The sequence below is a fragment of the Melospiza melodia genome, chromosome 16 (genome assembly GCF_035770615.1).
Source record: "Melospiza melodia melodia isolate bMelMel2 chromosome 16, bMelMel2.pri, whole genome shotgun sequence".
Lineage (NCBI taxonomy): Eukaryota > Metazoa > Chordata > Aves > Passeriformes > Passerellidae > Melospiza > Melospiza melodia.
The window spans coordinates 5974066-5998528 of record NC_086209.1 but is presented as its reverse complement, the minus strand read 5'-3'; the positions used below and the strand labels follow the sequence as shown (position 1 = coordinate 5998528).

The window sequence follows — 24463 nt, the reverse complement described above, 5'->3', positions numbered from 1 at the left end:
CAGGTCTGGTCACACTGACCCAAGCCTTTATCAGTGCTATAAATTGTTGGTAAATTACCTGGCAAAAGCATCCCAGGCACAGCTCTGGCCAGAGCTTATCTCTCCCAGCACGCAGTGCTGTCCTGTCCAAGCGCACTGGGTGGGACGAGCCTGACACCCCCTCAGCAGGGCCAGGGTGTCCCCCCTCCCTCCCTGTGCTGACCTCAGCCCTGCAGCAGCTGCTGGGTGAAGGATCCTGCCAGCAGCACCTTCCAGAGATCACAGCAGCTGCTCCGGCCCCTCTGCTTCCCTTCCACTGGGCCCTGATGTGTGAGTGCTCCTGGGCTGGTTATAGGAATGTGCCCCCTGCTCACAGAGTGGCAAAATTATCCTTTGTCCCCTTAAAAAGGAAACAAGCCCAGAAGTTTCTCTCCTCCATTAAATGAAAAGACATCTCATAGGCCTGGGGGACTTCACCTCAAACTTAAGGATAGCCAGTTGGACAGGAGACAAAAAGTCCTGCCTGGGCACTTTACCAGAAAAAGAAGAGAACAAAGAAACTAATGGCTTTTGTGAGGTGTTTTACCAGGGGCAGGAGGGCCTCTTGCACCTGAATCTGTTTTTCTTTGTAAAGAGTTTGTTATTTTGCCTTTTAATAAAACCTTTTTGTTTCCAACACTACCACAGAAGCCATCTTGCTGATTTTATGCCTCCTAAGGTAGCTGAGCTATCTTGGGTGTGAAACAGATCTCCAAGAGCTTCTGACACCTGGCTAGAGGAGACCCCTATATCAGCTGGTCTACCCTTTTCCCCTAATCATACTTCCCAATCATATTTCCTGCAGCAGAGCAAAGCTATGTAAGAGCATCCACAAGCCAGGGGAGATCAAGGCTGTGCCTGATTTCACTGGAGTCAGTGCTGGGAAGAGCAGCCAGCTGTGCCTCGGGGAGCAGAGCACATCCTTAGCACAAGGATTCGTGGCTGCAGAGCTGCTGAGCTGCTGTCTGAAAGCTGCAGTCATCGGGGCAGGACCTTGCTCACAGCCCATCTCACAGGAAATAACAATGGAGCAAGATTTTTTCCTGACGAAGGAGCCCCACCCAATTTGAAAGGAAGCTGAGAAGAAAATTTCTCATTGGATAAAAAGTGTTTTACTTTCTGACACTTGTGTTTGTTTTTTGGGAGGTTTTCCCCATAAATGAAGAAGCCCAGCAGTCTGTGGACGCCCGTGCCCAGCTGAGGTGCTGATGTTGGTCCAGGCTGTGCAGAGCTGCAGCTGATGGTGATGGAGCCAGGATTGCCAAGGATTTCTTTCCCATCTGCTGGGCCCTGCCTGTGGCACTGTCCCCACGGTGTCCCACAGCCAGGCAGGGCTCTTCAGATCACACTAATCAAGGTTACCCCAACCATCCTTCATCCTGTTGTTAGGAAAATTAATCCACAAACACCAGAGGTTTATGTCCAAAAAGGAGACAGAGGAGTCCTTTCTGGCTTTATTCCAATAAAGGGAGAGGCCATGGGGCATTGCCCTGGGGATTTTTGGAGGATGCAGCCTCCTTTTTATCCCCATTTCCTGGGTACATTTCCCTTCTCTCTTTCTCCATTTCTGAGGTACTTGAGAGGTACAGACTCCCCAGTGCACCTGATACCAGAGATTTCCCTCTGATGTATAACTCTCTCTTTTAATTTTTAATTCTTATGGAATTTAGTGGTTTTTCTTCTCCATTGTTTCTTTCATCTCTCAATGTCTAATTTCATTTATCAGCAAACCTAAAGCTTATTTGTAAAAGCAAATCTCTTTTTCCATTCATCAATCAGTGGAATCCTGTGATAGTGTTCATAGGGGTCCAAGGATGAGGGAAGAGATGAGGATCTGACTCCATGTTTCAGAAGGGTGATTTATTATTTTATGATATATATTACATTAAAACTATACTAAAATAATAGAAGAAAGGATTTAATCAGAAGGCTGGCTAAGAATAGAAAAGGAAGGAATGATAAAGGCTTGTGGCTCAGACAGAGAGTCCAAGCCAGCTGACTGTGATTGGCCATTAATTACGAACAGCTCCATGAGACCAATCACAGATGCACCTGTTGCATTCCACAGCAGCAGATAACCATTGTTCACATTTTGTTCCTGAGGCCTCCCAGCTTCTCAGGAGGAAAAACCCTAAGGAAAGGCTTTTCCATCAAAGATGTCTGTGACAGAATCCTTCCCATTGTTTCTTTTACCTCCCAGTGCTGATTTTATCTCCCAGCCGACCCACAGCTTGTTTGGGAAGACAAATTTGCTGTTCCTCTCACTGAGAAGGGAAAGTCCCTCACCCTGGTGAGGCTGTGGGGCCGCTGTGAGCTGGGAGGGGATGCTGAGCCTGACGTCTGCCAGCTCTCCCTGCCTGCCCTATTTCCTCATGAGCATCCTACACACAGAGCACTCCCAGGCTGCCCTGTCAGACGCAGCTGATCAAAGCTCGCTCTCTAGAAACAGGAACCTACACAGCACTTTTTTTTTTTCATTTCACTCTTCCAGCTTTCTTTTTTTTTAAAGAGCTAGTAAGTGTTCTGTCTAACACGTTACCTGGTTTAAAGGAAAATCCCAAAGTGTGATGGTAAGTTGTAGTTACTTTATATTATGATTTTATTTTGTGTGTCTGTGTGTGTTTGAAACTCTCCAAAGCTGTTCAGTTGTAGTGCAGAATATGGATTTGTGCATACCATAATTTCTGTATAAATTTGAAAGAATTTCTATATAATTTTGAAAGAATTTCTATATAAATTTGAAAGAATTTCTATATAAATTTGAAAAAAAAATCTGTTCAAATTTGTAAGAGTTTCCAGCACCTCTTTATTTTTAAGTGGCACTGATGTTTGTGTTCTTGAAATAACTTTGGTTGGATCTGCTCAGAGTGCAGGGTGATGTTTAAATTGCAGAATTTCAGACAGTTGTGTGTGTGTGTGTGTGTGTTTACACCATTGTTGCTGTCTCATCCCTTTCAAGCCACATTCTCTCCATTCTGAAATCCTTCTGGTGGTCATTCCTTAAGTACCTTCCTATATTTTTTCTTTTATGGGAAGATTTAACAGCTTTTCATATCAGTGACAGCCTTTAGGCATGTCCTAATCCAGCCCCGGCTTGCTGATAAGAGCTGTCAGCTGATATCACGCAAGGGCTGTCTGGCCAAGCAGTTATTCTGGGCTAGCACTCCTCTCCTGGGGGAGGTGTCAAAGATCTGCCTCTGAAAAGGGCAAACCCATTCAGCATTTTTGGACTGTCTTTTCCTTTTTCTTTTTAAAAGAATTTCTCCTCAGTTTGCTCACTCTCAGACCAAACTGCACATGTAACATTTCACAAAGCAGCTTTCAACACCAGCAGCTGTTGATGTGAGCAATAAAGGCTCGGGCTGCTGTTTGCATTGCTGGAAGGCACAGGAGAGCAGCCCAGCACTGCTGCCCCCTCAGACTCCAGGAAAACCACCTGCCCACAGGGAAAATGTGGTTTTATATGCCCAGGGCTGAGCTCAGGGCTCAAGGACCAGTCTGTGAGGCTGACCTGGAGCTTGATCTTTCCCCTGAGTGTGCCAGCTCCCTGCCCAGGCACTGACCCTGTGCCCATCCCTCTGGAGGATCCCACACCCTGCCCTCAGCAGCAAAGGCAGCGTTGGATTGTGGCTGCCTGTCTGACCATTCTCCAGCCAGCCTGGCTGTCCTGGTGTCCCTGTGCAGGTCCTTTCCCTGCCTGTGGCCCCAGCAGTGACTGTGGTGCTGTTCCACCCTGGCAGATCCTGCCCTGCCCACGGCACCACTGGAGACAAAGGCAGGAAGCAAAAATGAAGAGATTGGGAATTGCCAGCTCCCAAGTCAGGGTGTTCAGCTGTATGAATAACTGCATGAATTAAAACCAGAATATCTGTTTTTTCACTTGTTGGTCCCATTGCACAGTGGTTGCACCAGAACACCTCTGCCAACACCTCCATAAACCCTCTGGTGCATGAGGTTTAAAGGAGAAGGAAAGGGAAATTTATTTTCCTTATTCCAAGGGCTTACAGGCTTGTGGAGGGCAAATCAGTTTTAAAAGACAAGGCAGAGAAGAAGAAACCAGGAGGTTTTTCTCCCTTTAGGATGGCCTGAATGGAGCATTGGCCCCCTTTGCTGCCTGTGCCAGAGCCACCAGAGGCAGCTGATCCCTGCCTGCCTGGATCCTGCTTTGCCTCCCCCATTGTCACTCTGTCCTGCTGTCACAGCTGCTGGGACAGCACCTCATGTGAAATATTTCTGCCTTAATAACAACTCTCAACCTGGTTTTTTGGATGTCTCCCTAATTCTGGAGCAACCTGAAAAGGAGACTGCAAGTGCTTACCACTGGGGATCATTCCTTCAATTACTTTTACCACAGTTGTAATTACTTTTGGGGGCAAATGCTGCTGGGATGGGATTGGTACAAGGGAGGGCAGGTGCCAGTGGAGATGGCGATGGCCTGGCAGCAGGGAGGAGGCTGGGCTGGCACCTGGGCACCCATCACAGCAGAAAGGCTGAGCAGGAGGGTCCCAGTGGGACATGCCAGCCCCTCCCAGGCTTTAGCTCTGAGGAAGGGATTGAGCCCCTGGCTGCCATCACCCTCATCACTCTGGGGACAAAGCTGCTCTGTGGAAAGGCAGCAGGCTCTGGGCTGCACTCAGGTGTTCAGTGGCAGAAAACCATCCAGCCAGCCTGGGAGCTTGCTCTGCCCTCTCCTGTAACTCTGGAAAGGGTTCAGGATTGCAGCAAGATTTAGGACATTCCTGATAAACTCTGCCTTCAAGCCAGGCTCACAGCCATGTGGTGGGAAGATTTTAAGGCAGCCTCTGGGCCAGGTAGGGAACAGTTGCGCTCACCTGTCCCCTCACAGGCTGGGGCATTCGGTGGGAGGAAGAAAGAGGAGCATGTTGTGTAACTCTGAATGAACACCTGCACAGTCAGAGCCTGGGGCCCAGGAGGCTCCTGCCCACCCTGCAGGACAGCAGGGGAGATGCTGTGGGTGACACCATTTGTCTTTGGGTGTCTCCATTTTCTGTGCTCCAGCGGGGCTCAGTCTGTTGGATACAGGGTGTTCTTTCTGCCTGCTCTCACCTGAAAGCAGAGAGTGGTTCTGGAGCAGCCTTGGGCTTCTGCATGGGGTCAGCACTGACTCTGGGCAGCAGAGATCCCAGCCTGCAGGCAGGGGGGAGCAGGAGCAACAGGGGAAATCCCTTTCTCAGAACAGGGTTACACAGATCTTCCCTGTTAGCCCACATCCCTGGCAGAGCCTGGCAGGACCCCTGGCAGGACCCACTGCACCCAGTGCTGAGGGTGCTGGGAGCAGCCAGGAGCAGCTGCCTGCACAAATAGGTACAGTGGCTCTTTGTCCCCCCTAATGCTTCTGTGGCAGAGCCCTTCTGTTCTGGAGAGAATTTTTACCTTCTTCTACATCTCCCTTTGGATGTACTCACAGCCTGTTGCAGTTGTTGCTCTGCCAGCTTTGTCTTCAGTTGTTTCTGTAATGCCCTGGTGCATTTAGTGGCAGAATTTGGTCCCTGGCATTCCAGGCTGTGCTCCTCTTCCCCTTCCAGCCTCTCCCCAGCCTGCCCTGCTGACCCCAGCCCCTGGAGCCCTGTTTTTCCTGCAGGCTGATTCCCAGGCACTGCTGTGCACTTTGGTCAGCACTAATTCCTCAGCTGCTTTGTAGAAAACTTCTGCTTTCCTACAGAAGCTTTACGTGCACTGCTGCTCCAGGTGTTCCTGATCCAGCCTGGCCCTGTGCCATGAGAAGAACTCGATTATTGTGCTAAACCCAAGCCCAGCTGCAGCAGAGGCAGAGGCAGTCCTTGTGTGGGCAAAGGTACGTGCAGGGATGGAAGGAATGGCTCCAGGAGCAGGAGCTGACTCAGAGCAGAGACAGGAGCCAGCAGGTTGGGGATGCTCCAGTCAGGGTGTGCTCCCCAGGCAGCAGGCACAGCACACAGAAACCATTTCATCAGGAATTGCAGGAAACTGCTGATGGGCTTGTGCAAGGGCTGCCTCACAGGCAGTGGAGAGGCTGCCACAGACTCGTCTGAAAGGCAGAGGGAGTGTGACATGTTTGACTTTGGGCTGGATGGGTCTCTCTGGGAGCAGCACTGATTACAGAAAGCAGAGATTTCAGTGGAGCCACCTCCAGTCTGGCTGGCTCACATGACACAGGCACATTCCAACAGCTGCTGTCCTTCCCAAGATGCCATCCAAGCCAGGATGGCAGCCATCAGCAAAGAAATATGGAAAACCGAGGTCTTCACTCACCAGAAAAATAAATATTGACACTGGACATTGCTAGAGAGCCTGGATTCCTTCCATCATTTCCTGAAATCCTCTAACAGCCACAAGTGTTTAATTTATGAATGTAAAGAAGGGATTTTGTTCCTTGCAACACTCAGAGCCTCGTGCTCCTTTTCCCAGCCCTTGTCCTTGTGGTGACATCCCCTCTGCAGTGCAATCCATCACCCTGTGCTGGAGGCCACAGGTCTGCTTGGAATTACTGAGTCCTTCACCCTGGCACCTTGGAAAGAGCTTGTTTAATGCAAGTTCTGTAAAAGAGACTGATTTCCCTGAAACACCAGGCAGTTATGAGGCTTTTATAAATCATCCATTTTCCATGCCCCTGGCAATTTCAAAACTATCCTTCTGGATCAAATGAAACTTGCTCTTTTCTACCAAATGGTCTGTTCATAGCTGGAGCCTTTCTGGTTTTTATTTTGGTGATTAGGAAGCTGCTTCTAAACATGGAAGTTGCAAAGTTGAAAGCTTTTATTTTGAGCTATGGCATCCCAATATTTTAACCTAGGTTTACAATGGATTGCTTGACAGAACCAATTTAGCACAAATGGGATGAATATATCAAATATATTTCAACCAAAAAGGATTTGGCCCATTTTTTATATTTAGCTCCATGAATGACCTCTTCCAACTGCTTTGCCATTTGCAATGAAGTATTTCAGCAATGATGCTGCTGTTCCTTTATTTCCTCAAACAGAAGCAGATTTTTACAGAAGGGCTTTTTAATTTCTTCATGCAGCTGCATATCTGTCATAGTCCAAGAACCCAGCTCAGAGCAATCTTGGCTCTTTGAAATCTTTTTCAGCCTGGTGTCACCTTTACAAGCTTTAGTGTTTTTATTACTCTTCCCCCCAGAGAGCAGCTGTGGGGCTCTGGGAGCTGGCCAGGCTGTGGGAGAGGAGGAAGCTGAGGGGTTCCTGAGCACACAGTGACTCCAGGAGTCTGTCACCCCGCTGACAAATCCTAAAAACTCATTCATGAGCAAAGCAAGCGAGTCAACTTCCACATCCTTGCAGCAAGGGAGGCAGACAAGCAAAGGGGACACAGCCCCTGGGGCTTTGCTGCTGACACCAGGGGACACAGGGGACAGAGGGAGGGCTGAGCCCAGCCTGCAGCGATGCCACAGGCTCAGCTCATTGCACAGAGCTTTGGCAGGGCTTGCTGGTGAGCCAGAGCTGCTCTGGTTTCATTTACATCTTTTTCCATGATCTTGTCATCACCTTATGATGGATTTTTTAAATTTTTTTTTTTTTTTTTTTTGCAGCTTTATCCCTTTTACACAACAGTTAATAAGACTCAAATCCTCTGCCTGTCCCTGCCCTGACCTTGGGGCCCTGAGGCTCTGGTGCAGCCCAGGCAGGGATTTGTCCCTGCCTGTCCCTCAGTGCTGGGACACTGCTCAGAGCTTGTCAGTGAGGCTGCAGCCAGCCAGGGGCTGAGCTGTGCCCTGATGGCTCTCCCAGCTCTGCTGGAATGGCCATGGATCCTCTCCACGAGCCTCAGCTGAGCCCCTGCAGGAGCAGCCTGGCTGCACCAGCCCTGCCAGGGAGGGACAGAGTAGGGGCAGCAGGGACAGCACAGGGAGAGGAAGGGAGAAGAGAATGGCACAGGGAGAGGAAGGGAAAAGAGAATGGCACAGGGAGAGAAAGGGAGAAGAGAATGGCACAGGGAGAGGAAGGGAGAAGAGAATGGCACAGGGAGAGGAAGGGAAAAGAGAATGGCACAGGGAGAGGAAGGGAAAAGCACCTGCAGCTCACCCAGGGGCTGTTTTGGGCAGGACATGGCCAGAGCAGCTGGCCCAGCAAGCTCTGCTCAGCACAGACCTGCACCCTCTGCCCCTTCCCAGGTGCTCCAGTGCTGCTGGATGGGTGGTGGAGCTCTATTATTGCAAATCCCAACTGTGCATTTTTTCCAACACAATTTTCTCAGGAATTGACCCAGTTCTAGCATTTGGGAACTGGCATTCACTCTACTGGCAAATGTTCCTTATTTGTTTCAAACAATTTGTCCAGTGTGACCTTTTCTTTTTTAAATAGCTTACACAACAGGAATACATGAATGCTAAATTCTAATCTTGCATAACTCTGAAAGCAGGGCCATACATTTACCAGCAGTAAGGGACTTTTCCCCCCATCCTTTGCAGGAAGTAAGAGGGAAATCCAGCAGTGTGCAATTTCAGTGAAGGGACAAGTCACCCATAATCCTCTCACCCCCAGAATTCACAGGGCTCTCAAGGTGACAGTGTTAGCACAAGACATTTCTGCATGTCTATGCACACAGAGAAAGGCAGAGGACACCTGGCAGCTGGAAAGGAGCCTGATCCTACCCCTGCTGCTCCAAAACTTTCCCACTGACAGCAACTGGGAAGTGACAGCACATCCTTCAGCCTCTCATCAAACAGTGATACCCTAAGTCCTGGACAGGTGCTTGGAGGACACTTTTCTTCCTAACAAGAAGCATTCCTTCAGCTCCTGGCACCATCTCTCATGCTCTTTGTATGCCTGAACTCTTTCCCAACAAGCCTCAACTCGGCCATGGGGAGAGTCAGCCTGAGCCACAGCCCATTGCATGTCAGGGCACATAGGGCACAGCTCTGCTCCTCCCGAAACATCCCCATTGTCCCTCCTGGAGGGCACCCACTGCACTCCCGCCCCTGCAGCTCGCAGGAGGCACCACAGCCTGGCTGACTCATGTGAGACTGCCCGTGACCTTGAACGCTCCTGGGCAGACCAGCAGAGCCATCGGATGCTTTTCCAGCAAGGTGTATTTGGCAATGGATGTCTCACCTGGGCTAAACCAGGTGTGGGGGCAGCACCTGCTCCCTGCAGAGCTCCCCAGGCTGGGGCCAGGGAGGGATGAAGGGAACGGAGACAGGCATTGTACAAGGTCAGGGCTGGATGCTGGCCACAGCAGAGGGCGAGGAGGGGATAATTGAGATAATTCGCTGCGTTCCCTGCAGAGCCCCCGGAGCCAGGAGGGGCTGGGCCGGTTCCAGAGGCAGGGAGATGATGGGAATGCTCTGCGGTGGGTCACCCTGGGGTGGTCCTGGGGAGCCACAGGGGTCAAGGCGATGCGGGGAGCCAGGGGCTGTGGCTGCCACCTGCTGGGGACAGCTGCGTGTCACCGGCGCCAGCAGGCAGCCCGCGCTGATTCTGACATTTGGCTTTCATCTTCGTGAATCGCTTCAATATTTCAAACATATCTTTGACCCATTTGAGCACATAAGAACAACAATTAGCACCAGCACCTCATAAAAGCCAGCAATGCTCCCTCTGATGCTTAGCAAAGCCTCTGACCGTGTGGCCAAAGCCATCACATTGCAATGCAACATCTGATCCCTGGGGAGCTCAGAGAGGAGTCTTTAAAAACCACAGGACTTCTGCGAAATGCAAAGCTTTGAGCCATGGAGCTGCTGAGGAGCCCCACGCTCCAGAGATAGATGGGCTCCCACGCACTTAGAGGTCAAGGTAAGAGCACTCTGATGATTTCAAACTTCCCTGTGAAAGCATTTGTTTATTTTTACTTGCCTTCTGAAATCATATGAATATATTCAAATACTGGAAGTGAAGAGCAGCTTTCTGTGCTAGCATGCACGCACAGTCCTTGGATGCTGCTGCTGCTTCCCCCAGCTCTGCAGGGCACCTCTCCTTTGTCCCTGCACCCCAGAGCTCTCTGAAACACAGAGCCACTGCCTGCAGGTTTGTGCTGACACTGATTTTACCCTGTGTTTCATAGGTTAAAGAAGTAATTCCTATGATTTCTTCTGCCTACACGTTCTCGCTTCACAGTGAAACAGAAAAATTGCTGCTATTGCTCTAATAATAATAATAATAATAGTTATGTAATAACTATATTTATGTGATGGATTTATGTGATATAATAGTTACAATTATGTGATGGACTGGGGGGATTTGTTATTAATTTAAATTGAACATTTGCTCTTAAAATTGTTGTGTGTTTTTAGTTGCTGCTATGTTTTGCCAGCTCGACTTTCTGGTTAATTTTAAACAGGTACAGATACCCTGGCCAGCACAACCTGTCTCCTCCTCTGGCTCTCCAGAGCCACTTCTTTCAATGATGGGGGGTTTGTGTTGGCTCCAGTCCTCAGATTTCCAAAGATCCCTCTGACCTGAAGTTCTGTTGTTCAGCAGAGCCCAAGTTTCCCATTGCTGCATGGTAGCTGTGGCTGCTGAGGAGGAAGCAGCTGTGCCAGAGCCTGACCTGGGATTTCACCTGCTTAAGCCAGGCTTGTGTGGGCAATATAAAGTGAGTTTGTTTTCTGAACAGATCTCAGTGATTAATTGCACGCTCACACTTAGGCTGCCAAGCTCTTGCTCAAGTGGAGCTCAAGCAGTGGTCTCAAGGTTCCAGGAAGATTAAATGTCTTTATCTAAACCCATTTATATACCTAGATCTGTATCTATATCTAATCTAGATCTCTCTCTCATCCTCCATCTCTATCTAATCTATACCTCCACCTGTATCTATATGAAAAAATTAAAGCCCTGTCAGAACCCATGTGCTTTCTGGCACAGGGAGGCATGCTGAGCTGGGTGTCTGTAGACAGTAATTTCTACCCACCTTTAGCATGAAATCTGAAGGAAAGAGTAGCCCCCTCCCTGCAAACTCTGCTCCTTTCCCTCTCAGTCCCCATCTTCCCTCCAGCAGACTTGCACAGGAATAGAAATTTGTCCCCTTCAAATATTGCCATGACAACTAAGAAGAATTCTCCCAAGCATTCCTGCCATTCCTATCAAGTCCTGAAACAGCAAAGGGAAAAGGTGGGGATGATTGCATAACATGTGTCTACATAAGGCAAGGCTCAGGCATTCTATTTTCATTTTTTCTAAATGAGAGTATCACTGGTCCAAGGCACTTCCCAAGGCAGGGAGTTGAATCACTTTCCACAGAAGGCATGAGACAGAGGGCTGGTGACTGAAGCACTGACACACTTCTGCACAGTGAGCTTAGCTGGCCAGAAGCTATTTCAAGCGAAGCCACGTTTGGCCATCACCAAAAGTTGCAAAGAGAATTCCTCTGGGGAATAATTAATCAGCCTTGGTAAACAAATAAAGCCAGGCTGATTGTGTGAGCCTGCAGAGGGAATGCAGGGTAGTGCTGAAGCCTTTGACCTCTGCTGTGTCTCCACAGCCCCTGAGAGCCTCTGCAGGACTGCTCCTCTGCCCAGCGCCAGCCTGAGCCCTGATGGCTCCCTGGAGGCTGCCCCTGCTCGTGGCTCTGCTGTGGGGCTGGCTGCTGGCCTCCTCCTCCTCCTCACCCAGCACAGGTAAAGGCCAGCAGGCTCTCGTGGCACTGCTTGGGTTCACTGGGACTTTGGGGCTTTGTCCTTCAGCCAGAGCTGCTCTTCTCTGTGTGTGCATTGCTGTGTGAGTGCTGGTTCATAAACGTGCAATCCATGGTGTGATTACGTTGTGTTTAGTGGCTATTTTCTGAGTGGATTTGACTGCCTTTGGTGTTTGATAGAGAGATATCAAATAGAAACACTGCTATAAATGCTCCTGAGCATGGTGCCAGCCAGACAGACAGACAGTGCTGGTGTAAGAAACACAAGGCTTATTTGCACTTGGAGAGTAATGCTGCTAAGAGAGCACTGCTCTGCAAGCTGCCATTCATGGCCATGGCCCTTCAAGCATCCCTGTGCTGCACTGCACCTGCTGGCTCTTTTTTGCACCCAGAGAGATGCTGAGCAGGTCTGGCCCTCCCTGATGGAAGCAGAGCATGGTGCAGAGCTGAGAACATGCCCAGGAGGCCACTGAGAGGCTGCCTGTCCTGCCAGCCAGCAGGCACAGAAAGCTGCCACAACCCCTGTCAGAATGAATCAGGCAAGGCTCCATTTTCTTCATGTGGGAAAAGCCAAATCTTTATTCACATTATTTGTTTTATTCAGTTTTCACAGACCTCATGTGCAACATCTCTTGGCTGGTAGTTTTCTTACATTTATTGGTCAGAAGGTGATTTGTGTGTACGTGCTAAGGTTCAGGTGTTTACATTTTTCTTTTGTGGGTTCTCATGGAACAGATCTAATGTTTATGCAGCTGGACTTATTTTTCACCCAAGATTAAGTTGTTATGTTAACAAACTATTCATACCAAGATTGTTTTCACATGGGAAGTTGCAAAGTACTAGCTGCACTTAGAAGAAATGACAGGCCAGCTGTCAACCCTGACTTTATGAGGCTTTTCTTTTATAGTTCTTTTCCCTGTCTATGACAAACCCCCTGCTGCCACTCTGAGCAAAGCCTGCTGCCTTTGAAATGGGCTCCAGAAAACATGAGTGGCACCTCCGCCTCTCTGAGCAGCACAGGGAAGGGCAGACAGGAGGGGACATTTGGGGACAGCTGGCAGGCTGCTGCTTTTCCACTGGCAAAATAGGTGGGAAATTGCAAACCCTACCTGCATCTCAGAGGGTGTGCTGTGGACAGAGGTGGTGAGGGGCAGCTGGGGACAGGCAGGGGTTTGTCACCTGTGAAAATCCCCCTGAAGTTCCCCTGACAGGGAGACTCCTAAAAAGTTCTGTGCCAGGATTGAGAAATGAAGGGGACTTTTGGTTTTGTCAGTCTTCAGGTTGTTGCTTATTTTTTCTCTTATCAACAGTTCTGCATGCCATTCCAGACAACACACAAAGAGAAAGGCTCCAAAAAAGTCACAAGGCACACAGGTTCAAGGTCTTTTAAAACTATTTAGTCCAATTAACTCTTAAAATGAATTTTATTTCTGCCTTTCTACCAATAATTAATTATTTGTCTGTTCACACAACATCTGCACTGGGGCTCTTTCTAACCAATCGCCCTGTGCCACCAACACTGCAGAAAACAGAGCAGATGAAGAAAAAGAAGGAGATCAGAAAACACCCAAAATCCTCCATCTTGTCTCCTATCTACCTCCATACTAAAATCCCAAAACTCTGAGGTTTTCACCCTGTAATGAACTACACCACCATCTATTTCACACACTCATAGATTCCAGTTCATCCCAAAGCCTTGGGAGCTTTCTCCATGGGTGAAGGCTGAAAGCAGTGTTCTCCTGGGGGTCAGGGCTTCTCAGGACAGGCAGAGGAACATTCCCTGTGCCCTGGGTCCCAGCAGTCACCAGAGCAGGGGTGCTGGTGGCACTGAGGGCCGTGGCTGTCCCAGAGCCAGCTCAGCTTTGCCTGACTCACCTCCACAAACGTTCTCAGGGGGAGAAGCTGTCGGTTTGGTTTTCTCCAAGAAACATCCAGGAGCAGCTCTCCTTCAAGACTGCATGATGAAATATTGCATTTCCAGTCCTGTGTTCAGTGTGAGTGATGGGGATGTGAGTGAGACTGGTAATGTGTTATTGTGAAAATGAGAAACTGCGGGAGGCAGTGCTGACATTTAAAAACAATAAAATCCCAGAATGCAAGCACCATCCCAAAGAGAAGCTTTTTTGTTCCCTCTGAAATCCAGTCAATTTTTTTTGCAAGAATTGCTGTTTACAATTACAATTGTTTTTTAAAAAACTTCTGTTTTGCTTAAGCTCAAGATATAAATAAATTTCAGAGTATTCTCCTACCCAGACAGAAATTCCAGTTCTGACCAATCTAATCCCCTCTTGACAGCTTATCATGACAAAGGCTAGCAGCTTTTTTCTTCCTTGTTTTTTTCCTTGTGAGGTTCAGCATTTATACACTCAGGAGGAGCCTCCCAAGCCCTTGGTCCAGTATCATCCTAAATGCATCTCCTACTTCACCATCTAATGTAGTAACAAATCTCCCACGGAGCTTCACATTCTGGGAACAGTGGGATTTTCAAACTGCTGCCTGCAGTGTGTTTTATTTGGGAAAATTCCTGTAGAAGAAACAAATCCTCCAGCAATATACCCTGCAAACTTTCCAGGGAGCACATTAAAGCTGGATTTATGTCACCATCTTCCACAGAAAAATATCCTTATGGTCTGCTTTCACAATGGATTCATTAAAAGAATAAAAGGGAAAAAATGGTGTAAATCCTGATGAAGACGTGAAAAAGGTGTTAGAGAAGTGATCTGGGGGCCAGATGCAAAGGGAGAATGGTGGTAATTCTGGACTGGCACTGCCAAATTCCTGTGAAATAAAGTGTATCATGCAATGAGTATATAGAAACAAAATGGATAATCTCACCTGGAGATAGTGGAGAAAAATGACCTTTGATGTTGACAAAAATTGGCTTTGTTTCAACTACTAAAACTGAGCAGCCAAACAGTTTTTGTCATGTGAATGACAACTCCATATAGAGCTGGACCTTTAGGACATGTCTTAGGATGGAATTCATCCACACTTCCTTATTTATTGGCACATACCAGCACCTTGAAATACCTTTATAGAAGCCAGATCAGCTGTAAAGGCACATTTTTGTGTAGCTGATAGATGTCCAAAATAAGAATTATTCTAATTCTCTGCTTTTTACCTTTTTCCCCTGTTTCCCCCCCCCCCCCCCAATAATCTTTAATATACTTGAAAGGAATATTTAAAGCAATATGGGTGATTTGTGTCTATTAAGGCAAAGGAATATAAATCCCCCTGACAGCACACTTTGATCTGCCATCCTGTGTTGGTGGATGTGCTGAACACAATGTTTGCAGAGATAAGTGTCCTGAAGGTTGGTAAATACCAGGGGTTGAAGGTAAGCAAATACAGCACATGAAAGGTCATCCCAGGGCAGCAGTTTTGCTTAAAACATCTTGAAAAAGGGTGTGAAACAGTGGCCTTCTGTGTGCCTTTTCGATGATCCTTGAGTGGTCTCTCTGAGCACCAGCAAAAACTGGTTTTTGGTGGGCAGGGCAGAGCTCATGTGTGTTTGTTGAACAGCCAGGGCTGCAGCACTTCACATCCAGCAGCTGCATTTCAACAATTCATAGCAAAGCATCACACTGATGTTTCATGGCTGCTTTGGGGTTGTTTTCTCCACTTGGACTCTGTGTTTCACCCTCTGCTTTGTCTTTAATGCAGTTGCTCCCCCACAAGACCTGCAGATCACTGACCCCGGGCTCCTGGGCTCCCTGGATGTGGAGTGGAAGCCTCCTCCCCACGCCCAGACCTTGCAGGAGTGCACAGTAAAATACAAGCTTGAATATCACAGCACTGGGGATAGAGACTGGAAGGTAAGGCACAGCATGGATTACTCCTCCTAAGCCAGGGCTGTTCTGCCTTTCCTTCCTGCACAAATTCATGTCTGCATTTTGAGCAGGAGTGGAACCAAAGCTGTTCCAGTTTTCCATGAGAAACCAGACTGGTTCAGTGGTTTGAATGGGAATGTGCTTTGAAATGTAACAGCAGCAGCAGCCAGGGAAGGGGTTCTTTCTGTCACAGGGCTGGGTGTTTGCTGCCCAGAATAATAACATTCCTCACTGTAAAAGGAAAAAATATTTGCAGTTTTCTAAAGCATCTTTATGGGGCTTGAGCTGAAACAACAGATCCTTAGGGATGCAGAGCGATGAATAAATAAAAGTTAGATTTCATTAATTATCCTAATGCTCTAAAATTCCCTCTATCCAGAACTGTGTTTCTAATTGCAATTTACTTCTCTCCTTTAGATGTGGTTGACTCTAACTCAGCTCTTTGATAAAATTGTCAGTCATCTCTTGTTGATGGGTAGCAGGGCAGCAACAGGCACAGTACAGGAAGGGCTGTTGGAATTTGTTTTGTGAGTGCTTAGAAGATGAAAGCTGCTGCAGGGTTGGGAAGGTTATGGAACGAGGAGAGGAGAAACCCAGCAGTGGGGGCTGTTTGGTTGGCACAAGGTACTGAGGAACACATGAAAAATATGCTGAAGATCTCCCTCAACAACCCAAAACACAGATTGAAATCCTGAAAGAAGAAGGGAATTTTTTGCACAATCCTAAAGCAAGAGAGCTAGAGGGCTTGCCAGCTCAAGAGCCAGGGAGAGAGAAGGAGCAGTCAGTCAGGCTGGCAGTGCTGGAACAGGTCACTGCTTCACCTGCCTGGGTCAGCAAAGCCAGGGCTGCTGGGCTGTGCTCAGCCCCACAGAAATGGAGTCAGGCTCATCCCAGAGGAGCCTGCAGAGGGGAAAATCCTGTTTCAGCTATGGATTGCAATTGCAAGGGCATGGAAAGGGGCTCCTGGACCTGGTGCTGGTCACAATGCACCTCATGCTCCCAGCTGTGCAGCAGTGCAGAGCTCTCCAGGATGATTTTAACTGTAATTTAAAGGAAAACCATATGCAGTTTCAAAAAAAAAAAAATCTGAATTCCTGAAGTTAGGAGTAATAAACGTTTCTTATATGAGGCAGATGTACAGACTAGAGCAAAATCACCTCTGACACCTTGCCAAAATGTTGACCTCAGATAAGGTCACAAAGAACAGTCAGGCTGAAGAGAATCCATTGGACATCAGCAGAAGATGATCAATGACAACATCACTGGTATCTGTTAGAAATACCTGGCTCACCAGAGCTCTCACACCTGGGGAGTGCTGAGGGCACTGTGGGCTGTGCCACTGCGGTTCCCACTGCATTTTATGGCACAGATGCATTTAGGACACATTACCTCTGTCCTACATGAGCTAACACAACACTTTGTCTCATCATTTATCAACTTTGTTGTCCTCGCATAAAGTGAAGGGGAGTAAGTCTGAGGGGAAAAAAACCAGAAAATCCTCAAAGGGGGTGCTCAGAAAGTCCCCCAAAGGGCAAGCCATGCGGCACACGGTGGGTGAGGCAGTGCTGCTCTGCCTGGCTGCTGGTTCACCCTTTCAGGGGCTGCTTGCACTTCCCACAGGAACCAGCCTTACAAGACTCATTGTTCTTTCTGTTTCTCATTATTTCACACCATAAAAACTTGCCTTTAATGTGGGTTTGTGGTGGTATCCTCCTCAGGCTGTGCTCCTTGCTGCTGGGGTCCCATTGATCAGCCTGCTCTGCCCTGTCCTGGCTGGGTCCTGTGGGGTGAGGGGGCTCACAGCCAGCAAGGCTGGGCACAGCCTTGAATTATTGCTGGAGGAGCCCTGGGCAAGTGAGGCAGGACAGAATTATAAAGAGACAATAAAGCACACAAATTTGCAGCAGGAGCAAGAGCAAGGGTACCTAATTCTGCAGCCCACTTAGTGACAGAAGAGGTGCTTAAAAAAATCTGTCTTTCAACCAGGTTATTTTTACTAGGAAGCTAAAACTCAGAGTTGGATTTGACCTCAGCAGGACTGCTGAAGTGAGGCTGCAGACACTGCTCAAAGGAAGGTGCACAGGTGACGTGGAGGTGCAGAGTGACTGGATTTATGCAACCTTTCAGATCCCACCACAAGGTCAGGAGCAGCCTGTGGCACCTGCTGCAGTTGGGTGCTTTGCATGAGCCTGTTGCATGAGCCAGTGCTGGCTGGAGGGTTCCTGGATGGATAAGTTATTGCAGGGTTTGCTGATGTTTAAGACACTAGAGCAGCTCTGCTATCAAAGGCTGTGCTTGTGGTCACTGGATACCTGGGGCTTGTTTCCCTCTGCCCGTGCCCAAGCTCGGCTCAGCTGCCCTGCAAGAGCTCCACTGCTGAGTGAAAAGGTCAGTTTAGCATCTTTCTGCTCCAAGGTGGACTGGCTTTTATGAGAAACAGAGCACTTGGCAGTAAAACTAATAATTCTGACTGCCTGCCTTTTCTTTTTTCCTTTCTTTTTATCTTTCAACTGCAGCACACAGTTGTTCAAAGGCATAAAACTGTGGTTTTGCTGCACACTGCTAAATAGTGGTCATTTCCTTCTCATTTGACAGGAAAACTTGAATCAGAGGTCCAGAATTTCAAGTGCATCTATCATGACTGGGAATACCTGAAGTGCACCTGGCAGCCCGGTCTCCTCACACCTCGTGGCGCACATTATGGGCTCTATTATTGGTATGTAACAGCCAAAAGGAAAACAGCCAGGCAGCAATCAAGTGAGCCACTCAGAGTACAAAAATGCCACAGGAAATATGTTTTTATAGCTGGCAGTGCTATTGCCCAGTTCACCTAGAACGAGCCAAAATAAAGTCCCAAGCAACACATGGCTTCTGGCAAGAAAACACCAAATCCCTTCTTACTTTCTTAAATCAGGCCCATGCTGATCTTTGCCAGGAAATGTCTTCTCTCTTCCTCCTTTCCTTTTATTCATCCCCAGGAGGTGTTTTCTGCATGTTGTCCACCATAAAGACTTGTGTTTTCTCTTTGCTAAACACACCTGGGTAGTTCTGGCTGCACATTTCCCATGATCACAGCGCATATATCTCAATTGGACAGGATTTAGCACAAGGCTACCGAGCTCAGTGAACCCTAGACACAGAGTGGAGCTTCTCAGCAACTCAGAGCTTTAGTGTTCAAATATATTTCCATAGCCTCAGCACATCCCATACAAGCAAACACGCTGCCACAAGGTAATAATAATAATAACAATAATACATAATTCTCAGCTGTTTCTTTTAAACTGGTGCCAAAATTCTGTTCTGCAGGAAAAACACAGCTAGAATTAGTGGTTTGGGACAAAGTAAATACTGTATTTGTGCTTCAGCTCCTATGATATTATGGAAAGGATGACTTAGGCTGGATTTCGTGCCACTGGGCTATGTGGACAAAAGCATAGCTGCATTTTAAAGAGCTTCCATGGAGTTCTTGGAAATAGTCTTCAAAGGAGAAGCACCAATTCAAAACCATTTTGCTAACTGCAAAGATCTGCTTGAAGGAAACCATGGAAATGCATGATTCATGCCTTAAAGGAAAACAAACACTAAAAAACCCAACCTTGAGTCAATTGCCTTCAATAAAACCAGGCATTTGGATCTGGGTCCCATTTTATCACAAGATTGGGTGGACACCACGGCATCCTTTGATCCCTGTGAGCAAATTTTTATAGTACTAGAACATGAAGTTTTTCCCCCAAACATAATGTGCTGTGCAAGGAGACTTTCATAAGGTCTGGAGTACAGGGGCCAAATTCAGCCCTGTTGTGAGGGCACAGAACAGCAGGAATCTTGAAAGACAATATGAGACACCAGTCAGTGTTTCCAGGATGCAGCCAGCAGCTCAGCTTTGGGGAGTGGCCCCCAAAGGCAGGAGGGACAGGGCTGTGTCTGCACATCAAGTAACAAACAGCCAACCCTGAGTTTCCACGTGCCCATGGAGAGCCATGGGAACCACCTGCAGTCAGCCAGAGCAGCTCAGCAGCACTCAGGCACACATCTCCTGCCTAAAGACACTTCAGTTTGGTTTGGGAGGGTTTCTGCAACTCCAGAGTCCGTGGCTGATGGTGCAGGAAGGGCCCTAGAGGAGCAGGACTGTCTCCATGAATAGAGGCCAGATCCTTCCCCAGCTCCAGTCACACAGTGGCACCTCTTGTGCTCCAGGAATGGGCTTGGGGAGAGCCTGGCACAGCCTAAAAACCAACCTGAGAAGCTGTCTGTGCATGTTAATTTGTTTTTTTTCTCTTCTCCACACTTGTGCCATAGTAGGAGTGCAGGTGACTGACCCACAGCACTGTGCTTATGACAAAGGCTGGGATATGGGCAGTACTTGAGGTCCAATCTCATAAAAACCATCTTACTAAGCAGTAATTTGCTTTGTTCTTCTTTCTGTTTCCGTGCCAGGTACGAGGGGCTGGAGCAGACAACACAGTGTGCTCAGTACATCCAGGAGCAGGGGCTGAACCTGGGCTGTGTGCTGCACAACCTGAGCCAGGCAGAGTACCGGGATCTGCACATCTGCGTCAATGGCTCGGCAGCAGCCGCCCAGCTCCGGCCGCTGTACAGCACCCTGCGCCTGCACAACCTCGGTAAGGCTGCCAGGGCAGCAGCAGGGACCCTGCTGGCCAGCACACAGCCCAGGGCCACTGCCTGCGTTAGGGCTCTCCATTCAATGTGTGCTTTTGGAGCCTGGGTGGTTGGAATGCGTGCATTTCCCCCAGGGAAGGGCTGTGGCATGTGCCAAGCAGGATTTCAGTTTCCAGGAGTGTTTGCAGGGAAGCAACACCACCCAGCATAGCCCTGGAGGTCCGTGGGTGCCTCCAAGTGCTGCATTTGGACAGCTCAGGACACAAATGGCCTGCTGGGCATGTGGCAGAGCAGCTATGGGTGTTTGGCTCTAGCAGCACAGTCACAGAGATATCTTCATTTACTCCTGCTGGGATTGAAACCACTGCTGCACTCCTTGCAAGCACAGGAGAGCTCTTTGGGCTCTGCTGTTCAAACCAAGCTAAGGTCTGGGGTGAGCTGAGTGCCAGATGCGATGGGGTCTGTCAGAGATGGATTTCAAACCCGTGACAGACACGGAAAGGGAGCGGAGCACAGCATGATGTGCAAACATTACATGTACTCCGTGTTTATTACGGTGTATATTTATTAAACCATGCTGGTGCATTTGCCTACATGCCAGAAGGACAAATAGCCAATCATCCAGCTGAGCCACTGGGCTAACGAGCAGGATTTCTGAATTCAATTAGTGCTGCCACGTGCTTCGCGTGTGGCTCTGGGTCTGGGAGAGGAATCAGAACATTTTCTGGGAGGCAGAGCGGGCAGGGAACGCGCCGGGCAGGGAATGTGCCGGGCAGGGAATGCGCCGGGCAGGGAACGCGCCGGGCAGGGAACGCGCCGGGCAGGGAACGCGCCGGGCAGGGAACGCGCCGGGCAGGGAATGCGCCGGGCAGGGAACGCGCCGGGCAGGGAACGCGCCGGGCAGGGAACGTGCCGGGCAGGGAATGCGCCGGGCAGGGAATGTGCCGCCACCGCGCTCACACCCCGCGCCTCCAAACCCCTGCCCCGCAGCCCAGAGCAGGGACCCCGGCCAGGCTGTGTGCTAAGTTAAAATAAACAACACACCCTGCAAGCCTCGGTGACATCCTGTTCCTCCAGCGTGGTGGCTGAGAGCCAGGAGCGCTCAGAAATCCATTAGCGGGGACAGGGACAGAGGCAGGCGGGGATCAGCCGCAGCCTTTCGGCCAGGAGCTGTCCCAGCACCTCCTGGCCCTCTGTTTCTCTCTCCCCAGCACAGCCCCGGCCCCGGAGCAGCGGGAGCTCTCGGTGTCCGCAGCCCAGGAGCAGTCCCAGCACCCCTGACCCTCTCTCTGTCTCTCTCCCCAGCCCAGCCCTCGGCCCCGGAGCAGCTGCAGCTCTCGCTGTCCGCAGCCCAGGAGCTGAGGGCCGCCTGGAGCCCGCCGGGCGGGCGGGTGCCGCCGCACTGCCTGGAGTACGAGGTGCAGGTGGCCGAAGACGCGGCGGCCTGGGCGGTAGGGACAGCGCCGGGGCGTCCCAGGGACGGGAGGGGGTCGGGGAGCGCGGCCGAGCCGGCGGCGGGGGCACAGGCTGCGGCAGGGTGTGTGGGTTACCCCGCGGGGACCGCGGCTGCACCGCACACGCTCCTCCTTAACCCCCTGACCTGCAGCTGCAGCTCGGCTGGAGCAGGAACGGAGCCCAGCGGGAGGCTCCAAGAGAGCGTTTCCTCCTGCCTGCTATCTCAGAAATCTGCCCTCGAGGAAATTTAAAGGTCGCTACGGTTTGTTTCCCTGAATAGGGTGACATAACTTGGACCTGTGAAACTGTAATTCTAATCTCTCAAAAGGAGTGGCCTGGGACAGAATATATATTTTATGCATGGTGATTTTTCCTTGTTATGTTATCCAGGTTCAGTTTGGAGGCAAAACCAAAAAGGGCTAATTAATCATAGGGGACATCTCTTTTTTAATTGCTGTATTCCACTCATGAGTCCTCTTAGGTAATTAAAAGAAAGATTCTATAAATTAACAGGCATAAATGGCAACGTACATGATGACACCTCCAAAAAGTATTTTCAGTAGATTTGTCTTCATAGTCATGTTATTTGCATTAGCTTGTACAAAACTATTGTGAAATCATTTAAAACTGCCAAAAGATAATCCAAAGGTTTACAGAGCCTGGAAAATGTGCAGGAACATCAGGCCACCCCAGGCAGATTCTGGTGGTGGCACGTAATTCCTTGATATTTCTTTCTGTTTTGTTTCTCAGTTTGTTTCGACCCAAATGGAAACTGCTGTAACAATTTCCAGAGCAAACCAAAGCCATGTTTCATGTGTTCGTGTCAGGGGGAGAACAAACATTTTCTGTGCAGACCAAGGCTTCTGGAGTGAATGGACGCAGGACTGTTTCTCTGGTATGGAACTCAAAATAAATTGTGTTTCTTTATATGGCTTATAAAACCTGATTGGGTGCAGGTGCTGCCCTGGGGATCTGCTGGTGTCCAGCCCTGCAGGCGGGCTGCTGGCTTAGTTCCACCTTCAACACAGTAATATATACCTGTAACAAACAAATAAATAATTAAAAAGGTGTAGGACAACATGGAAAAGGTGAGTTTGTGTCTGAACTCAAGCTTTGTAGGAGGTAATATAATCCATTTTACCATCTTCTTATTTCCTGCCCTTTATCTTTGCAGTGCCCAGAAAAGAGGACAAGCAGCTATTTATTCTCATTCCAGTAATCCTGAGTTTGTCAATTAGCCTCATAATATTTATGTTGATTGGCCAGTGCAAGAAAAGGTAAGCACCAAGGATGCCTGTCCGAGCAATGTGCTTTTTTGTCGGTATCTGTAACTATTTATAACTACAGCTAGCTGTAACTGAAATATCACATTGAATGTCTAAGGGCCAAACATTAATAGATGCTCTAAGATTGGACAGCAAACAAGAGTTCATTTTCAGTAAACAACCCTTCTGAGTGTGTCTGTTTCTGATATGAAATGCCCCTACAGCAACCCATAAACTCACTGCAGAGACTCAAATACTGCTCATAAGAGCTCAGATTGCTTCTGTTAAATGCAGCAGTTGCTTGCATGCACAGCAGCATAAATAAAGCTATTATCATGCCCCAAACCACTCAAGAGCAGAGATTTGTCCTAGCTGTGTTATAGCAGTGCCATTTTAATGGGCTAAATCCTCATTCTTTTGGTACTCTCATCCCAGCTGTTTACATTCATGTCAGTGATGGCATGAGGGGAAAGCAGATGAGTAGATGAATTTGTCTGCTTTTACTGATGATAATTTCTTCAGGTCTGAGAGAACTGATGCCCCAATACTGATAACTGTTTTCTTTTCCTGATGGCTATGTAGCATAACCAAGCAGAAAGCTTCTCTAATAAGCCTTTTAAGGCATCACTCATGAGGGAGAACTGGCTCTAGAAAGATCCTTGTGTGGTCCCCAGAGATGAACTGACACCTGTTTGCATTCCCAGAATCACACCCCTTCATCTTTGCTGTGCATCTGCCTTCCAAATGTTTTGGTTTGTGAAATTTGAACAAATTGTAGATGCTAGTGAGAAATCTGTGGAAAGCAAATGCTTCCTGCATTGCCACTGGGATGTGTGACGGGGACGCTGGAGCATGGCCTCAGCTCTGTGAGTGTTGGGAATAACAGCCTGTGTCCCTTTCAGATCCCCAGCAGGAAAGCCATTGCACACATCTGTGGGATTCTAACTGCCTGTGCCTGCTGCGCTGCTGGTGTTTGGTGGGCTGCTCATGGAACCATCCCAAGGACAGCCCAGGAGCCCTGAGCTTTCTGCAGCCCACGTGGGTCTTCCCTGCCTGCTGCCACTTGTGGAGGCAGCTGCTGCAATCCCAGTCCTCAACAGGCCCAGGAAAACTGGAGGGGCTTGAACTGACTGCAGGAAAACTGGAAGAGATCTGACCTGCCTCTGAAGCAAAGGTGTTTATGATACCAGGACAAGGGAGAAAAAGAGGCAGTGGAAACTGCCATGAATAAAGATAACATGTTCTTCTGTGGGCTTGTTTGGGTTTTTTCTTTTGTGAGGACTCCAGAAATCTGTCAGCAGGACACACACACTGAAGGGCAGCAGCTCACACACCATGCTACACGTGTGCAAATGCTACACATGTGCAAACACCTGCATCCAGCCCCTGTGCCCACCTTGCTCTCACCAGGTCTTCCCTTTTCCCACTCAGCCTGCTGAGAGCACCTAAATGCTGAACAGGAGCTACCTGAGATTCCATTTCATCAGCTGAAAAGCTCATCTGCTGAAAAGCTCAGGTGCAGAGGCCCTGAGAGAAACTTTTCCTCTAAAGAGGCATGACCACAGCTACTGCAAGATGATTCAGAGAAGCGAGGGTCTCTTCTTCTTGGGAATTTCTCTAGGAACTGGACATTGGCACCAGAGTTCAATGAAGCACACCTGATGTTTCTCATGTAGTCAGGTGATT

The 24463-nt window shown here is 48.8% G+C and overlaps 1 protein-coding gene across 5 annotated transcripts; it reads left to right on the top strand.

The window, feature by feature from the left end:
• The first annotated feature begins 2407 nt into the window (after positions 1-2407).
• On the top strand, positions 2408-24026 carry IL13RA2 (interleukin 13 receptor subunit alpha 2). 5 transcript variants are annotated; one of them, XM_063170472.1, is made up of 11 exons: positions 2408-2588; positions 10455-10569; positions 11455-11590; positions 15271-15422; positions 17424-17577; positions 18033-18153; positions 19875-20059; positions 21363-21508; positions 22263-22407; positions 22687-22789; positions 23680-24026. In XM_063170472.1, exons 3-11 carry the CDS (start codon positions 11509-11511, stop codon positions 23720-23722), a joined length of 1131 nt encoding a protein of 376 aa, XP_063026542.1. In that variant the 5' UTR covers positions 2408-2588; positions 10455-10569; positions 11455-11508; the 3' UTR covers positions 23723-24026. The 5 variants fall into 5 exon arrangements, with proteins under 5 accessions (XP_063026542.1, XP_063026541.1, XP_063026544.1 ...); XM_063170471.1 differs by having other exon boundaries at positions 10452-10569; XM_063170473.1 differs by lacking the exon at positions 2408-2588 and adding an exon at positions 9433-9770.
• Positions 24027-24463: the final 437 nt, after the last annotated feature.